Here is a 20,967-nt window from a genome sequence, read left to right on the forward strand (position 1 = left end):
ACGGTGGTCACATTTTTTTCTTCCCAAGTACTTTATGAGTTCTCAGGCGAGGTCTCATGAATACTTAGAAAATGATCTTTAATATTAATGCTCCAAAAGTCGGAGAAACTAAGTATGAATTATAAAATTAATATTTCAAAATAAATCAAGAAAATTACTTGGCTGATTAATTTTCTGGATAAAAGTTTTTGTCTTTTTGCATCTGAATCATTCATAAATCCAAGATTCAAGTGATAAAATATTTTCAACTACGTCGATAATTTATGATCCTGTTAACAAAAGATACAAGTGTTATTATTGAAGCGGTCGTATTGAGAAAATATCGAGGAGATTGTCAATAATATCACTTCTCCCTGAGGTATGTATGTTTAGTATCATAAAAATCGTAGAGGGAAAAAGTCCTGTTGACAGCTGCACTTGGATGATTTACCCTAGTGGAAAATTAGAGGGTGTTACCTTCAACAGGAGATTGATGACTCTAACACAATTCTAACAAGACCCTAAAATTTTTATTTTACTTCACCGTATGTAAACATTTCATTCCACCTTGCTGTAAATAAAAGATTCAATTTTCAATACATTTTATTATACTTTTGTACACACTTGTATATCTTTATTATGCTACTTAGCTTTGAATTGAATCCCTACAATAAAAGTACATGAGAGTGTGAAATTAATCAATAGTCGAAACTCGCAAAAAAATGGGACCTGATTCCTTATTGGTTAAAGTTAAGGCGCGCTATTCAAATTTCTAATGTAAATAAATATTAAATAATAAATAAAAATTTTAAATTGAGAGAAATTTTTCAGTTTAATCAAAGACTTTAGTTAATCGTTCGACTCTTTTGTTCTTTTTTCTTTATATATTCGTTAGTTATCAATTTCTATGAACTAGCACAGAAAGTTTAATGAAAGCATACTGCGTACCTTTTAATCTTGAACCCTTAAATCAGCGATAAATGGAAATAAATACAGAGAATGGAAAGACTAAAAACTGGTAGCTTTTTTCGTTTGTCTGATCTGCTATTTATGATATATATTCGGTTTTAAGGAGACGCGTGCACTTATTTCTTTCATCTTTACTTTTTATTTGCAATATTTTTTTTTTTAATTTTTTCCACAAATACAAGGGTCGAAATGTCTACAATGAAGAGAAACCATTTATATAAGTTATAGTTGTAGAACTCTTTACATTTTTTTGTACTTTATCGTGTTTTTCTGTTTGTTCGTCTACCTTCATTAACTCATACGTCAAACATTAAAACTAACAAGAATGACCGGCCTTCCCGATTACCACAACCCCTTCGTTATTTACGTTCTTTTCTGTCTGTGTGCGTAAATTTTTCTTTGGCTTTTCTCTTTACGACAGGACTCTTGCATTCACGCTTTGATTCACTTTTATAGCCAAAATTTGAAGCTTTGTTTCAAGTTTATACTAGGATAATTTACTTTAGTTTAATTAAAAATTTTTATACTGTATTATAATTTTTTTTTTGTGTTGAGTAAATATTTATTAAATATTCATATTCGTAATATGGATCGTACACCAAATTTGATAAGTCCTTTTTTCTCGATAATACATCTGAATAATATATATATTCATGATTTTATTTAGGTCAACGTAGGCGTGTTCTTGTCTCATTGAAAGTTGAACAATTTTATCGTAGACTCAAATTGTTATTTAATATTTTAACAGAGTAAGGAGTTTCTAGTTTTCCGTCCGATAAAAACTTTTATTATTGAAAAGTACTACGACATTTTCAAACTGGAAGTACTCATGGAAATTTAATAAAAATAAGTTATTATTTTAATAAAATTTGTTTTTACAAATTATTTTCGTAAAATCTAGAATTACTTTGTGTAATTTAAATATTTTCTCCAATAATAAAAAATAAAAAATTCAATGAAAAGAAAAAACTTTGAATCAAGAAACCCATATGAAAGAATTTCGCTGTCTTGAATCAAGCTGATAAATTCATGATAAACATTAAGATTGTTTCTCGAGAATATAGTTCATTTTTTTATCAATGTGAAAAAAATAAAATTAAAGAATTTTCCTTTAATTGATCATTTTCCTTCAAGTTTAATATACAAAAATTGAAATATATTCTGGTATATAAATAAAATATTTGTTATTACAACATTTTAATAGACAAGTACACTTTTTTAGTATTGAATATTGAATTGACTACTTTATAATCGACCATTTTTTTTATTCTTTTGAAATTTTCACAATTTATTGCGTTCAATTCAAAGATCTATCTTTAATTCAGGTCATATTGAACTTTATACACTACAAAAACATGAAATTTATGTTCTTTGGTGTTAGCTGATGTACCCACATATGTACACAAAAGATCTGTCATTGAATAAAATCTTGAATGAAGAAATAAATTATGAAAAGCCATTATAAAGAATAATAATGAAATAAATAAGAATTATTATTATTAGTATTAAAAAACCACAATAATTATTAATTTAATTGTAACTAATCCGAAAAATATTTTTATGGTGGTTAAGTCTTGACATTTTTCGAAATTAAAGAAGCATAATAAGCTTAATTATTATTCAATTATGCATTCACTATCCCGTTATTTCATTATGAATTATAAATTAATTAATTTACTCCAAGGATGAAAATAAAGAGAAGTTTACAATATATCAACGGTTGAATAAAAAAAAGTCAATAAACGTAGGATAAACTTTTTCCCACGTTTCGCCCGAAGCAATCGTCGATAAATGAATTTTTCGCTTGTTAGACTATTGAATGCCCTAATTAATATTTTATGCAGACTTTTAATAAGCCATGCAAAATAGTTGAAGCGTTTGTTTAATATTGTTCGGTAGAGTTGCTTAAAATTTTCCGTGATGAAATTGAATAACTGCATGACCCGAAGCAATATTTACATTTCTTCTGGTTCTTCTGGGCGTGTGGAAACCTGAACTACCGACAGTCAATACAGGACTGGAAGATATATCCAAGGGGTTGGGTGTTCATGGACAATCGAGTGAGGGTGCTATATCGCGTGCGTACAACTGGATATTATGCGATGGCACGTGCCGACACCGCCGTGCATACTATTTACTAAATTTCCGGAAGCGAGACGTTGACTTCTATCCAAGGTCTGGGGTATAAGACAGGCATATACGATTATCTACAAACAACAGCATTGTTGACTGGCCATTGAATTTTTAATGGTCGTTATTTTTAGATATCCTAACGGAAGTGATAAGAAGTGATGATCAAAAATATACCTAAGTATTGATAATTTAAACGGTGAGATACTATTTTTCAAAAATGTCCATCATTCTATTTTTGCGATAAAGTTGTTGGTAATTAAAATTGACGATAGTGATTAAAAACTGCGACTTTATAATTTTTAAAAGCCGTATAAAGTTCACGGAGTAACAAATACCATCAAAGAGTCAAGTTTTTTAATTACACAGAAGTTAGATTAGTGGTTGATTAAAATTTTTAAATTGCTTTTTATGAAGCAGCAGAAAGGTTAAAATTTAATAAATTTAGCTTTACAATAAAAAGAGAGCCGCGTAATAACTTAAGCAGAATCTAAAGAGCTGTCAGAATTATCTTAAATCATACATTAACTCGATAAAGAACTCACCTTTTTATTGGTGGAACACTCGTCTGGGTTTAGTTTGAATATATATCTATTCTTTACAATTTCAAACGTTCATTTTAAATTCAAAGTATTAAGTTTTATCAATCAACAAAGGGTTTCTATCAATTTAGTTCATATATTATGGGTTTACGACCCAAAAGCCGATCATGGATTACAATATTTTCGGCAGCTGTATTTATTAAAGACTCAAGAAGTGTATACAAAGATTACAATATTCTGTAAATATGATAAATAGAAAGGCGCCATCAATCGGAAATGGCCAATGTCGTATGTACAACTAGATATTGTCGTGGCGCAATTCCGGTTCAGCAGCTGCGTACCATCTGTGACTAATGTTCTTCGCCAAAAAGCTTACACGAAGATAAAACGTCTTCTTTCGATTAGATCCTCAATAAATATAAAAAATTATATCATTTTTCTATTGTTTTTTTTTTTTTTTTTTTTCTTTGTTACTTGGTTATTCTGCAATCAAAAGACAAAAACGATGCAACGAGAGAGTGGGTTTAATAACGCGTGATAGCGTGGTTACCAGTAATGATGGTCTTTAGGGGTGTATTATGCTCTGGCTAAAATTATCGGTTGGACGTTAAGAGGCTTGCATTATAGTTTATTTCTAAAATACTCGGAAAAAAACTCTAATAGATGATCGAAATCAGAAAAAAAAATTTATTGAACCCAGAAAATTGTAAAGAAGACCGAAATTATTTTGGAGTAAGAAGAAATTTTCTTAGCTTAAAAAAATTAACTTCGTTCAAGAAATTTTAACGTCATTCAAGAAATTTTCAATTTTTCTTAAGATTTTCTTGATTTAAGAAAATTTACACTTGACTCAAGACTTTCTTTCTTTCTGTGAAATCATTCAAAAATTTGACTTTTTCGGTGGTCAGATATAAAAAATCAAAAAGAAGAAGTTAATTTTACTATTTCATCAAAATGAAAAATTTTAAAAACGTTCCGATAAAACTATGACAGAAATGTTTTAAAGACAACAAAAACAAAGAAAGATATGAGAAAAAAGAATAAGGTGAGAAGAAACATGAAGGAAGAGTGTGTAGCCTAAAGATACTTTATACCTTTACCTTCCTCTTATACTTTTAAACATAAATAAGCCTCTTTCAAAGGTCGAGCAATGTTACTAATACTACGGATGTAAAAATATTTGTCCGGTAAAGCAACAGCTTAGCTTAATTTCACGCTTATTTCGTGTTATATTAGTTCTGGGCACTAAAAATTTCAATTTTAAAGATGTTTGAAACAACCAAAATTAAGATCTGAAGAAATTTAATGTGACTCATTAATTAATAATTACATTCTAATCTTTTTTGTGGTATAGAAAGATTTTATATTTTGTTAATGATCAGATAATATTTATTTAATTTTACATGTGTAAGAGAGTGTACATTTTATGGACACACAACTCTTAAAACTTTCAGTTACCATGTGGTATTTTAGATTTAAAAGATTCATTAATCATCAAATACTACATTAATTCATCATTTCATATTTATGAAGTGTCAGAAAAATTAATTTACAATAAGTTTAAGAAATATTTGATGAAATTTATACGTTCGTCAGTAGTCTTAGCACGCAGTTGCACGATTAATATAAACTACTGTGGGGGACTAAAATTATGTTTGAACTTCCTATATAATACAGCAGAGGGGTTGGAAATGCCTGAAGAAAAGTTTGCGAAAGTGCGTACATTCATATAGTCGAAGAAATCGCAGTATTATAGCAGCGATGATAGACTGTTGGGGATGGGTTTACAAAGAAAGTAAAACGATGAAGAGAAAGATCACGAGTAAATACATTTGAAGCAAACAAAATGAAAATAGGAGAAAAAAGCTCAAGTGTATTTTAATGCGTGATGGTATGACAAGAAAAAAATACTGCGAAAGACGGAAAGTGAGCGCAAGAGTGGATCAGAAAGAATAAGAAAGCTCGCAAAATGCGGGTGCCAGGATTCTCGGTCCTGAATCTTGTTTGTTCCTCGTGTTTTTTCCTCCATCCGCGTGTTCATTATTTCCTAGAAAGAAAGACGATCTCTGTTGGTTGATCTAAAAAGACTGAAAGAGTGTTCTTGGCGTTTTAACAAAGGCGATGGGCGTACGAGGACAAAGCCACATGAATAAATTGAGAAAGTATGTGTATATAGAGCTGAAGAAGGATAAAAAATAAGAGTAAGATAAAAAAATATTAATGCGACCAAAAGGATACAGAGCCAGCGATGTTAAGTTCTCAGTTATCCTGTCATTGTGTCTGTTATCCTGTCGTCGTGGCTGTTCTTGTCCCCGCTTTTATTTTCAAGCCAACACAATATTTAGTATGATTGTATACATTTATTCGAGTACTTTTAGTTTGTACCATTGACGGGCTTCAAACTCTTTACTTTGTGCGGTAGAAAGACGAGGGCTTGATCATCGGATAATTCTCGCTTCGAAAATAAATAAGAGTAACATATATTTATATACATAGCTACAATTTAAAATAAAAAAATGCTCGTCAACGAATAACATAGGTACTTGACGTCCATCTGTAGATCCATTAGAAGACACGTGTACATCGCATATGCATACATGAACTGAGAAGTGCCATTAAAGTGTTGGTTCGTGACAAGAAGAGAGGATTAAAATTTAGCTGAAATCTTTTTCGCTAAGTATGATCAAGAGGTGTGACGCTAACCACGGATTTCATTTGGAATATGCAACCAGAAGAAACGTCAATGAAGGATCTTTTAGTTTTTTACTTATTTTTTTTTTGTGTCCCTTGATGAATATCAGGTCCACTTAGCACGGTTGACTACTGATGCAGGAATAAGGAATGATAAATAGCTCGTTAACGCAACAAGCTATAAATCTTTGTATCCTTAGAGCGGATGAGAGTTTCGTTTAAGTTGGAGGTACGAGTGAATGAACAAGGCACTGCCGAATGCAGTCTTCGTCATCGATAAAGGCAGCATGTGTACCTCCGTTGTTAAATTTTCACGCTTGCGCGGTCTTATGGTCATTTTGTTAATTTGCAGTAAATTGATGTTTAATTAGACAGTAATTGCACGCGCCATAATGTGAAACGTATCTTGTTGAAAATGGTTGTCTAAAGTTTTAGTTATTATAATGTTATAATGTTTTTTGATATTGGTAAAATACGAATGTTTGTGATTTAAAACATTTCTTTACAATTTTTTTTATTCATTATTAAGGATAATAAATTATTTTTTTTTTCGATTTACTTTTAACCTCAGCAATACAATTTTCGTTTAAAATTGACGTTATATTATACAAATATTGTAACGGTAAAATTTATTTGACTTATATTTTTTTATGAAAATAGGTAATACAGGTTTTTCTGTTATAACAAAAGAAAAATTTATTGATATGTGATGCGACCGTAAAAAATCCTTAAGAAAAAAAAAAAACAAAGACAACAAGAAAAGAGAAAGAAAAAGGAAGATGATGAGATGAATATGGAGAGAGGAGCTAAAAATATCTCGATCTTGTGCTTCGGGCAGTGCACTCTACTCCGGATTCTTATGATAAATATTTCGTCTCAAAAGTGTTACTGACCGACTAGACAGAGTATGAATGTATGATGACGCACTTTAACTTAAAATTTTTTTCTATTGTGGGCTTATAAAACCATCAAGGGTTGGGTAAGTGACGTCAGCGATTAAAATTTTTTAAAAAGTTAAATCCTGTGTCACACATATTTCATTTTTAAATTATATATATAAATATTCATTCATTCTTTTTTATCAGGTTTTAACTAATCTAAGTAGATAGAAATAGATTAGTTGCTTCTGAGGAATGTGACAGATTATTTGAATCTATTAGAGATGTGTATCTTTTAGAAAAAATAATTAGTTTACTATTATTAGAATTAGTCGATGATTATACTTAACGTAGCGTTAAAAACGTCTTTTAGTTGGGTCACTTTAATAAAGCGTGAATTGGAAGTGTGAAACGAGCTGGGTTAGTTGTTCTGCTCGTAAAATTTAAAACATAACAGCGCGATACGATTCAATACAAGTGAGAATATAAATGCGTGACTGGATCCCTTAGGGCCATTGCTTACGTCCCTGGAAATAGAGCTTTATATTTTTTCGCACGAATGTACACACCCGCTTGATATCTTCCACGGCCTATACACCAATACCAATACTATCATGTATCATATATTTACTAGTCAGTGCATATATACATGTACATACTGATTCACTAGTGGATCGTTTAAATTCACTTGGATACGATGATAGTTTAAGAAGTTAAGAACCGCGTGCAGTCCCACCAGCCTGGCGCCAAGCAATAATAACTGTTCACCCACGCTGAGATTAGCTTCAGCTTCAGGGTTTTTGCACGCCTGTCGTGATACATTCTATAGGATATAAATGAAACCGAGAATCCTTTCAGGACTATACATCATCAGTTCTGTGATGTGCTAACTTTAAAATTTTATAATGTAAAAACATTCCATTAACTTTAATTTTTTTTAAGTCACCCGAACAAATTATTATATAAAAATTAGAAAAAAATAAAAAAAAGGTACTAAATTCAATATAAATTTCAAGACAAAATTCAATACAAAATTGAAAACAAAATTAAGACAAATTTTAAGACAAAGTTTAAGAAAAATTTCAAGACAAATTTAAAACAAAATTAAAGACAACTTTCAAGACAAAATTGAATAAAAATTTTAATCTTTTAATCTTTAATTTTTTCTTGAAATTTTTATTGAATTTTTGTCTTTAAGCTTGAATTTTATCTTGAAAGTTGTCTTGAATTTTGTTTTAAATTTATCGTAAACTTTGTTTTAAGATTTGTCTTCAATTTTGTCTTGAAATTTATATGGACTTTGTCTTAAACTTTGTTTTGAATTTTGTCTTCAATATTGTATTAAATTTTGTCTTTAAATTTTTATTGAATTTTGTCTTGAAATTGTCATTGAATTTTGTCTTAAAATTTATATTGAATTTGGTCTTTGAATTTGTCTTCAATATTGTATTGAATTTTGTTTTAAAATTTTTATTGAACATTTTTCGCCGATGGGATAATTAGTTGAACAAAACACGCTTGTTGACAGCAACGGTAATTTAATATTACACAAATATTTTATTTTGTCGCTGGCGCACTTAATCTCATACTTTTGAGGACTCAATTTCAAATATTTACAGTCCGAATCCGTGTTCCGCTTTCAGTCAGCAACTTCAGTCTAGTATACCAAGTCATATCTGAAATTGTGTACGATCTGAACATATTTCTGTGGTAATATTATCAATCTTAAAATTTACCGCTAACCTTAAAACACCGACTCTTTAGCCCTGATGATCACAAAGTCGATAACAACATTAAGTATTGATCATGACTGGAGGGCATCGTCTGTCTTCCAACTTCCAACATACAAAAATTCTCCCTCTCGTGCTTAGGAACACCCTCGTAACATTTACGGAAGACATAAATTCATGGGTTTTCTCGATTAGACACTCTGGAAGTACACGTTCTATACATATATACATATATTCTTATGCTTTGAGGTCAAAGTAATCTGATTTAAACATCTAATACATTGCAGAATCACATTGGTATTGGTGTAATTGTATACTGTGTAATGCTTTATTCTCGTTTCCCAGTTGAAATCAAGATGGATGATGATGTTTTGTGACATCAGAGTAAAGTAAGATGAGAAAAAATATCCTACACAGTGAAGTGGAAGTGCTAAAAAATGCTCGGAACAAGACTTATTCATCCACCGCATTCGCCATTTCTTTTAATGCGATGATCTGTCTTCATTATTCATTGTCTTTTTTGTTATCAATGTATCAGATCTGGTAAATCTCAATTTTCAAATGCAAATCTGGACCAAAAGAATAATGAATGGTATGATAACCATTTCTATGCACAAATAGGAACAGATTCTTCATAATTGTATGAAACCATTTGTAGGTCTTGAAAATATGCGGTAAAAGCGGATTATAAGTTGAAATGTTTCAACTGCACTTACTGTTAATGCACAGAATAGGCTTTATTTTTGTAAAAATGTGGTTAGATTTAGGTCACTATAGTAACTACCCGCGATAATGATCACAAAAGGGGGATTGCTAGGACTAAAAGTCTGATTATATCCTACACGTTTTTTCAATCCACTGGTATAATCAATACAATTATCAATACATTTTATGGGCTGTGATATAGGTTACCGTGTAGGATACAAATAGAGGTTAGCTTAACACACAATTTAGTCAAATTCTTCGATTTATTATAGTACACCTCAGCGAAGTAACTGTTACTCCAGAATTTTTTATGGCTGTGTATTATGATTATAAGGGAACTGCTTTCATAATGTGATGAGAATCATTCTTGTAATATCGCAGAATCGTGAGTGTACTCTCCATATTAAAATTTTGACCAAGAAACATTTCAACATTTTATACAGAAAAAGTTCTACGATATTATATTTTAAATACAGAACTTATAATACACACATCGAAACTGTTTCTATCACTTTCTTTCAATGTATTTTTAATAATTTGAATTGTAAATAAAAAATAAAAGTTGTAAGGTCTACAAAATAAACCCATCTTATAATAACTTTTCATTTTTAACAATACATACTCATTAATGTCATATTTAAAATAATATTGAATATATTATCATAACTGGTTTTACGTAATTTATAAAATGATATAAACTGTTAAATTCATACAAAAGTAACGTTATATAAGTAAAGCGTTACCGCTGAGTAAGAAATTAAATATGGTCAATAAATATTTCTAATTAAAATTCATCAGGTTGTCTCTGTGATTCTGTTAAAGTTATGTTAAAAAAAACATTCAACACAAAAGTTTTCCATAAATTTGCTAAGGTCTAGAATATTATTTTACCAAAATTTGTGTAGATATCACACCAAGTCGTACCAATACTTAGCATAATACACAGACTGTGGCACCTGAATAAAATATAACCAGCATTCGTGCATTCGAAACGAATTATGATAATTCTGTTCTACGACAGCTCTAAAAAAATGTTGAGTGGCAGTAACCTGGGAGATTTACTCGCTTACAGACACCAAGAGGGTCGTTTTAGATATTGTCTCTGTATGTATGAATATATGTATACATGTTTATAAATGTATGTACATTGTAGATCGCAAGGAAACTCCAAGGGTGGTGATGGTGAGTCATGCTTTCACCCCCATCATTCAATCCCCATTCCAATTTCTCTTTCATGCCTTAACTATCTCTCACTCGCGGAGGGATATTTTCACTCTGATTGACATTAAATCTCTTCGAGTCTCGAGTAGTCTCCCTTGATGTGTACCAAAATTTCAAAAAAGATCTGTCGAGTGATTAAAATATTGCTCGAGATTGATAAAACCTATTTGTGGGTGTTGAGGGTAAAATAATAAATACAATAATACAAAAAAAAAGATTGAAGATTATCGAGATTTGCTTAAAAAGAAGCAGATAGGGTTCGGCTGTCCACTAGCCATTTTTGAAGGACAAAACAATTTAATGTTATTCTGGATTATTCAGGGAAACGTCGAGCGGTCCGTCAAGGTCCTCGTGTCCAGCTGGTGTTGAATCATCCAGCGCAGGACAAGCGCGCACACCACCAACAAACTAATGCCTCGTGTGTATTATATTTCTGACTCTACTCTTTTGCCTGTACGTGCTGTCTATGTCTAAGTATGCGGTGTTGTCACATTTTCTAAAGCAGATTTGCGTACTCCTCTTCTATTTCGTCGCTGCCTTCTTGTAATCGTATCGTTTTGTTGGCTTAGAGGTTAACAACACTACATTCATAAGCCATATCACAGTTCTTCAAAGCAAAGCAAATTTTTGATTTTTCTTTCAACACAAGGTCCTTTTTAAATAAGGATAAAAGTTTATCACGTGAGATATTCAGCGTGTAATCATATCAATGTTATTATTATACTTTAACGGATCTGGTACGAGTGCAGTGTTCATCTACAACGCATTATGCTAATGTCATACTCATTGTATTTATTGCATTGCCAGAACATAAAAACAGCATACAACAACGATGCATCACTTAAAGATTAAGTACTATAACTGGCCACAAGTTCTGGAATATTACACCAGGCATAAGTTTATTGTCAGGCTCAGTATGCGGCTCATAATTGTCCAAGAGTAATACTAATAATAGCCTGCGCTTACAAGTAATGATCGAATGTATATATGTATATACATAAGTAAGTAAAGAAGTAAAGGGTACAAATATTAAAAGAAATATCGGCACTATACTGCAGAGTATGCATGGTGGTAATGAAAATATTTGAAGGAGAAGAGAACTAGCAAATGCAATGAGCGCAGGCGCATTAATGTCAAAACCCGGGTAATTCAAGTAGCTTTTTCGCGAGCACTTATTCTTAACAAAACCACAATAGATGTAACTGGACGTCGAAATTTGAGACTGGGTTATTTTTCACCCTCGATATAACCAACTTACTACCATAATACTAAATACAAGAGTAATATTTTTATATTCTAAAATTTATAACAATTTTTAGAATTGAAGATAACTAAATAAAATCGTGTATAGCTGCTTTGAGTGTGGGAATTTATTGTACTAGTGAATAGCAGTAATGGATTTTTGGGGTTAATGTAAGGTCACATAGATATTATACCAATTATTTAAAGCTTTATTCTGCATTGTATGCATTTAAATAATAGGTACTGTTCGTATCTAAGAGTAATAATAACCGTACAAATATTGTTACTAAATAAAAAGGAGTGCCTGTACTCCACATGCCTGATAACTGATTATAAAACTGAGCGAATGCTAATGCTAATGATTAATGATATTACGATAATGGGTACATAATCAAATCACTGATAGTTTTTATGTGTTTCCTAGTAAATTTTCATTATGATAACGCGCAACTCCGCTTGATAAGAGTGACTAATACGAAAGGAACTTTATACTATCATTGACATGTTTATTTTTTTAACTGAACAATAAGTAGTCTGGAAAATTCTAAACCTAAACATAACTATTCAAAGTATGTAAATGTTAAAATAAATATTATTTCTTCAGTGTCGCACGTGCATTTTTATAGTTATATCACGTACCATGCCTTCGTCGATAGATCCATCCTCCTCGAAGTAACAATCATCGATCTCTTCCGGTGGCAGCTGACTAGATGCTTCCGGTGATTCTTTAAAATCTTGACGAGCTTTCCAATCCATCCTTGCAGTGACCAATTTTTTACAATAAAAGTTTTCCAGAGATAAGGGAATTGTTATTTATTAATAATTTTCTAGATGTAAACCTTAACTTTGATTTTTATTTTATTTCACTAGTCAACTATTGATTTAATTGATAATTTTTCGACACCACGTTTCACACTTTTCCCTCCCATAATTTCAACAATATCTGTATACTTTAAGCTTTAAGTTGTGGCGCTAATTCAACGATGGTTGAATCACCACAGAAAATTATGTACCAAGTCAAAGATATTTTAATAAACGGCAACCTGACATTTGATAAATGTCAAGACAACATGGATTGTTTGGTACTCAATTACTTGGTAGTTTTGGCACTAACAAACATTCAACAAATCACATTCACTGGCACTAATCAAGTGTCACTTGGAGAAGGATTTTAATGAAAATTCATGAATTGATTGTAAATTGTAAAAACACACAAAAGTATTGTTGTAAAATGTAAAATGCAAAACTGCATTAGTGAGGAAGAAGACCGATGTAGTAGCGCGTAAACGAGAGGGAAGGTGATGTTAGCGCGCGTGCGGATAAGCGGTATTGCAGCTGCTGCAACTGCGGGTGAACTGGGAATGCTGGAAGTAGTAGTATGGAGGATCGCTCGAGGTACTAGTTGGAGTAGCCGGCCGGAAAGCGACGGCTGCTTCGCGTATGTAGCCTGTATAGTCCCAGTGCCGGCTTGGTTATGCTATACTATGCTATCTATATGCTACAACACGCAGTCAGGCCGTGGAGAGACTGTATCGCGTCACGCAGAGAGCGACAAAGACCTCCAAAATACAACCATAGAAAGCTAAAAAGAGAAAGAGAAGCAGAGTTGAGTCGAGAATTCGAGGCCTAAATAAGAACGAGGGAGACAGAAACAGCGGGGGCGTGTGAGTCCTCCTTCTTTTTCTCCCTTTAATTTTTGGCTCTCTGTATTTTTTACTTTTTATCCTTTTCACGCAACTTACTAACCGTACTGGTTCCTGTACTTGTCTTGTTTAGTCTTTCTCTTCAGAATAACTTCTTTCCTTATTTTTTCCCCCACTTTAACCGAGTTTAAGCTCCTACCACTGGCTGACAGTCACCGGGTTCAGGGACGATCCTTCCAGACTCGGGGAGCAAGAAAATATAAGGATTCCCCGATAGTATTATACTTGTCGTTGTCTACGTCTGTGAAAATGATGTAAACGTTAGACGTGTATCAAGGGGAGTCCTGAGTCTTCGAATGAGAGATGCCAATGTGGGGGTGCACGCTAAAAAATAAGGCAGAGGGATTCTGGACGGTGGTCCTGATGGATTATCGATGAGTAATCTAGTCCAAATCAACTAAGTACTGTTGTATAAGTTCTACTTGGAAATTATTATGTTCCTAATTAATATTTTATCTGTTTGGTAATTGTCCAAGTGATTAAATTAACATTTTTCTTTTTGGTTTATTGAATTATAATGATTTTTTCAAAATATGCAATCTAATATGGTGAAAAAATCATTGTTACATTATTTAATAAGTACGTGATATAATATTAAAGAATATTGTAATTTTTGTTTTATAGTAAGATATTGATTGAGATTTGAAAATATGATTTTAGCATTCAATATGTAGTCTTTCTTAGTAAGAAAAACTCTTTTTGACTAGTGACAATCAATACAAATGAATATTGGATTTTAACAAAGTTTGGATGAAGAAAATTTGCAATCAAAACTTTAAAAAGAATTATATTTTATAAAAATGTTATTTTAAACTATGATTTTTCCCTCAAAACTTCTCTTTTTGATTACAAAAAATGTAATATTTCAACTGTTCTTTTCTCCTATGCGTTTAATTTTTAAAAAATGATAAAATTTAATTGATTTTTGAACAAAAAATAAGTAATTTTATTGTAGTAAAAAAACTGATTAAAGGCCGACAAAATTTAATTATATTACTATCATGTTACTCTGCTTCTGATATCTGATGCTTATTGAGAAATAAAAATTTGATGTGTACATGGTGAAGCAGACAAAAAAGTATGTACAGAAATAAAAACTGAAATATATTATTTAAAAGGGGTCGATATTCCGTTACAAATAGAAATGATAAATTTAGTCAGACGTTGGATGTGTATTTTGATAAGTTAAACCGAATGAGTTATGAGTAAATTAAGTGAGCAAGTATGAGTCAAGAATAGCGAAAAAAAGAGTAAAAAGAGGATAACAAGCTATGTAAAGGGTTAGTAAATGGCGCCGACGATATTTCGGGTTCATGGATGGCTGCCTCTAATGAAATACTCGGTGATACATCCCTGATTCTTTCTCTCTTTCTCGCTTTATCTGTCACTGGTTCTCTCGTTAAGAGGCAACAGCAGCAGCAGCAGCAACAGCAAGAGCAGCAGCAAGGGGGGCTGATGGAAGGCCGGGATGAGAGAGAATACTATACAGGATTCAGGGGTAGGATTGAATGCAAGGACAGGAGAAAGGAAAATAGTAGAGCAGAAGAGAGAAGAGAGGTGAGAAAGAGATGGTGCATAGGTTGGTTGCCCTTGGCAACCTACGCGGCTTATACCTCGTCCAACTCACTCAGAATATGCTACAGCGTGTAGTATTTGTTACGACTGATGTGTGACTGTACATGAACCACCAGCAGTCTAGTCTACACATTTACACACACGTCAATATCATGCATGCTTTTACTCTACTGTCATTGCGCATACATACACATACATACTCACATTCGCAGATTCACATATGTACACACAATTACGGAGATTTATATGCGTGGGTGAGTTAATTGATTTCCCTTTTGTTGAACGAGGGCGATGTCCCTGGTCGATCAGTCCACGGAAAATACATTATCAACGTCTGAAGAGGATATTTTCATCCACGTTACACAATAGGAGGAAAAGGAGAGGGAGAAGGACAAGGGAGTAAACATTTTTTGAGAAATTATAAAAAATCTTACAGGATAATAAATGTCTGTATGTAATTTAATACTACGACTTGGTAGCTAGATTTGTCGGACGACTAGGTAACTAGTTCACAGAGTTTATCGGACCGGAAGTGAGTGGCTAGTTATGAAAGATTGCGCGGTGATCGTAGGAACTATTGAGCGTAATTCAATGTGACAAAAAGTTTAATACCCTTATATTTTCGCTGGTCAATTGCTGAACTATTAACGTCTTTTACAAAAAAAGCTCTATAGTACGTACACATAAAAAAAAAGTTCACTTGAGCCAAGAAAATATTTTTCTTCCTAATTATTTTCTTGAGCGAAAAAAAAATTTTTTTTGACACAAGAAATTTCACTTATTCCAACAAATTAATTCTTTTGCTTTAAGAAATACGTATCTTGATCCAAGAAAATTTATTTAAGTCAAGAAAATTTTCGTGTTTTGAGAAAATTCAGCCTCTTGCTCCAAAAAATTATGTTCTTGATAGAAGTAAATTTTCTTGCCTTGAGAAAATTTCTCTCTTGCTTCAAAAAATTAAATATCTTGATAGTAAATTTTCATTAATATTTTTATTGACTAACATGTCAAATGGGAGATCAAATAATATTGAATCATTTTTTTTCATTCAATATATATAATTGTCCGCTAAAATAATATAAAATAGGCATCAAATATTCAAGAGAAAAATTTTCTCGAGGTAAGAAAATTTTTTTCTCAGCTGAAGTAGGTGGCGCTGCTTCCCTAAAGTATCTAAAAATCTTGATCAAATATAAAAATTTATTGTATCAAGTATTTACGATAATTTGAATTAAGAAAAAATTATTTCCACCAAGAATAGAATTTCAAGAAAAATTTTTACTTCGGCCATCACAACTTCGGTCTTCCTTCAGACACCCGAAAATTTTCTTGAGCCAAGAATTTTGTTCTCCAATCAAGAGATTTTTTTTTCTGTGTATTTAAAAAATAAATTTGATCAAGAATAAAAATTTTGATTCTGTTGTAAGAAATTGTTAATTCAGCTTTACATTCTATAGAACTTACGATCAAGAATAAAGTCATTCAATTTGTAGGAGCATACATAATTAATACGTAAAGAAATGAAAATATATATTTAACAGATAAAATATCCACTTAGATTGAACGAATCAATTGAAGAACACTTTTGATGTTTTCTTCAATCTTGTTGATTTTACATGGTGCAAAGTACAATGCATGAATTTTTTCTTAAGGATTTAAACAATTTAATGAAATTCTACCAATCAAAATACACATATATCTATTTTGATTATTAGTACTATACAGGTATTGTGTAGTGGTCTACTAATGACTCATAGAAAACGTTCATTTCTTAAATTTATTTTGTTTGATATTGCAGACGGTTTTATTACCGTTTTTTTCTTTCAATCAATGAATCACTAAATAATAGTTTATGATCCACAATAAAATGTCTTTATAGTATGATAGAAAGTATTTCAGTTGTTTATGTGGTATAAATTTATATATACCGCCAAAATGATAGGTTAGCGTACATATAAAGTTTAATGTACAGAAGTAGAAAGAAATATTAACTCTGGTGCAGACAAATCGAGACAATATAAAGATAAATTCCGTGGATTTTTATTTTGTTTAGAAAGTTTATGTGCCGACAAAAATTGTCTTTGATTAGACTAATAATTCATTTATTGTTAATGTAAGTGAAAATTTTCCTTTTGTATTTTTTAATAAACGAAAATACGAAAGTACAATGCTTTCAGTTGATAAAATTTTATATCTACAGGAAGACTAATTAATTTTTCAAAGCTTTTGTATTGTAGATACTTTTTATAAAAATGAATATAATAAAATTATATAATATTACTCGCCCTAGCGATGAATCATTCACGAATATGAGTCGTCATAGGGAGGTTGAAATAGTGCTCAGTAAACTAAAGAATTATGGTTTCGTATACCTAATTCTTAACACCAAAAAAACGTAACCCTATGTTTACGGATTATTGAGCACGAAGTAGAGCCTAACCCACGCGACGTGCCAATCAAAAGAACCTACCACCATAATCTAAGATACTTGGAAATATGCTAATTCCTTGTACGTCGGTGTGCAATTTTTTGATCCAACCTCCAATGCAACAGTATAGTAGATTAAATAACAACTACTCTCTCATCCTAGTTTTTTTTTTTCAATAAAATAAGACAAAGTTAAAGCATAAAATTTAAACGGATGTTCACGATTGCTATCACTTTTTATGTATTGATTAAGCGCAGTCAGTTATGTTATGTTACAATGTCACATTTGTTTGAATTTTGAATCAGCTCACCCTTCAAATGAAAACATTAATAAAATTACTGTTATTATTATTATTATTATTATTATTATTATTATTATTATTATTATTATTATTATTATTATTATTATTATTATACATTATTTCATGCATATCAATTTAACTTCCGCTGATTACATTAATAAAGTTTATAAGTACAATGAAACCTAATTAATTAAAAAAAAAACTTGAGTATCCATTTGTGTTTAATTATGCTATTATTTTAAACGAAGAATACAGTCGTAATTATGAGATAACACAACTAATGAGATCGTCAAAAAGATAATTTAATAATTATGGATCAAATGATGATCATAGTCTCGTTTTATTAAAAAATTTAATAATAATAATAATAATAATACAAAAATGAGAAAATAGCTTGGTTAAAAAGTGTAAAGGGGATGATTTATCATTTAAATCCTAACGGGTATCTTGGCCCTGTCATACTGGAGGCAAGTTTACGTGTCGTAACGAACGTACAGTGTACAAGTAAAGTAAAATGTGGGTGGGCGTAATACAACAAACTTATTTTATGCCCTATAGCAAGACTGTAATATAATGTTCGTAATACCCCACGCTTTTCTATCTTGTTACTCTATTCTATCCAACTAACATACTATAATACTATATTTGTAAGAAAAATTACCAGCAATTACTTTTATTGCAAATGATTTAAAAATAACAAACACAAAGAACATTTCAAACTCTAAAATTTACCAATGTCAAATATAAAAATTAAAATTAAAATTTTTTCATTGTACGTGATTTACAATTTATACAATATTGAATGCTTCTATTCAATCTATGTATAATGTTTTTTTGGGTTGTTTTAATTATAAGTAAAGAGAAAGTAGTATTAGTCTTTTGAATTTAACATTATGGGTGATAGCAAATATATACATACAAACTGGTGTGGTGTGGAATGAATAGAGACAAAAAAAGGATATTATTGTACCCGTTCGAACTAATGCGTTACTTCACCTATGAGGTCATGGCAAGTCATCTTGACCTCGAAACTCCATCGTAGATGGTTGTTAAACGTTTACCAGAACTAAGCGCCCACAGGGTTAAAAGTTAAGATTTGCATCTCTCTGTGAACGACGAACGACCAAGACACTAAGACCTAAGACTCAGTTATTTATAGATTATATTACCAAGAAAAGCATGTATTGTACATTGTGCACATGTACTTATTACATATCACATCTAAAACAGTTAGTTTAGATGATAAATAAAAACTAAATTCCTTGAGAAATTTCACATAGTTAAGCTCGTGGAATATTCTTAAAGTTCTTCAGAATTCTCTCCTTTATCTCTCTATATGGTCATATTATATTTTGTTCATATCTTTGTCCGCTTGCCACATATCCACTATATACATTATACACCCGAAACTACACTACCGACAAAACGAATTGCACGCCGAAAGCAACAGTTCCCCTTTCGATTCACTTTGTCGCTGAAAACGATCGGACAAGAGCCAGCAGCGAGATAAAAAGTGTATAAAAATAAACATCACAGGGATCCTCGCTGGATAAAGATGAGCTACTAAAATGAGCTTACATACTTTGTTCTCGACAACTACAACAATGATCAAACAATGGTTATATTTATCGTTAAAAATAAAATAGAATGAAGAATGTCTGATGCAAATTTAATGGAAATATCTATAAGTATATAAACAATTCACTAAATAAATTCACGGCATATATTTATCTGATCCGATTTGGTATTAATATTATATGGTACTAGCAAACCCGTGCGAATATTTTGTACAATATCGTGATCATATAATAATGATCACTTCCACATTATAATACGATCATTCGTTTTTTGATTAAGACATTGTGCGAAATGTAATGATAATGTGTTAGTTAATTACATTTATTTGTCTATGATTTAAGTAGATTAAGTTTTCAGGACTCGTGTGTTGGTACACTCGTTTCACTCGTTATGCCAACTCACTCGTAGTCGAAAGCCCCATTTTTTCAGTTACATAATATATATTATACGTTGGATTGGGAACAAAAATTTATATCACATTAATAAAAAATGTCTCGAGTTTATTTGATTGATTTGCGTGATAAATTACACATTCGCGTAAAATATATAAACAATCCAAAATCTATCATGTTAGTTAAGCATACTGTTAATTGATAGGATCTTCGATAACCTTTTAACGTCGTTAAATGTATTGTTAATAGATGGCGCTGCATTTTTTAAATAAAGTGTTTTTACTATTTATAAAATTTTTTACATTTTTTTCATATTTCTCGTTAATGAAGTATTACATAAGTCTTAACATGATTTTTAAATTTTAAGATTGGTACAGAATCAAAATTTATCCAGTCGTAAAAAAAAACATTTGAGAAATATAATGGTTGGTATTTACATTTTACAAGTGATGTAACAATCAAAATACTGCTAGTGCATTGTAAAAAACATTGTGTAAAATTAAAACAATTTCTGGGTTAAATACGGTCCACTCAAAATTAGTGTTGAAATTTAACACAAAATATTTTTAACACAGACCGTATTTGCGCAAATAGATAATATTTTTTACTGTGTGCATATATTTTATACGCAATTATAAGTAAAAAGTAATTCACAGTGGTGGTGATAAAAAAAAAGCATTTTCAGCTGACGACTTTGTATTGAGCAGCCGATGTTGCTTGTTAGTTACTCTAATATCGCTCATTGACGATAATTAGAAGGCATACCGCTTCTGGCGCCGGGTTACTCGAGTTGTGAGAACAAATCGAGTCTCTTGTTCTTGTTATCTACTCGTTGCTGTAATAAAGTAAAGATAGAGAAAAAAAAAAGAAAAAATAATAATGTGGAGTATATAAGGGAGAGAC

At 31.1% G+C, this 20,967-nt stretch overlaps 1 protein-coding gene across 4 annotated transcripts in view; it reads right to left on the bottom strand.

Moving 5' to 3' along the window:
• LOC141534238 (uncharacterized) overlaps nt 1-20,967 on the bottom strand; it is a 144,443-nt gene that overhangs the window by 38,673 nt on the left and 84,803 nt on the right. The window contains exon 1 of one of the 4 annotated variants that reach the window (XM_074253459.1): nt 12,727-13,419. The exons of the other annotated variants lie outside the window; for them this stretch is intronic. Within the exon in view, the coding sequence (XP_074109560.1) occupies nt 12,727-12,843 (117 nt within the window). The 5' untranslated portion in view covers nt 12,844-13,419. Of the gene's footprint in view, nt 1-12,726; nt 13,420-20,967 lie in introns of those variants that run through there. 4 annotated transcript variants of the gene reach the window in all.

Source organism: Cotesia typhae, unplaced genomic scaffold (assembly GCF_013202065.1).
Source record: "Cotesia typhae breed Kobodo isofemale line unplaced genomic scaffold, CoteBio_Ctyphae scaffold_13, whole genome shotgun sequence".
NCBI classification, from domain to species: domain Eukaryota; kingdom Metazoa; phylum Arthropoda; class Insecta; order Hymenoptera; family Braconidae; genus Cotesia; species Cotesia typhae.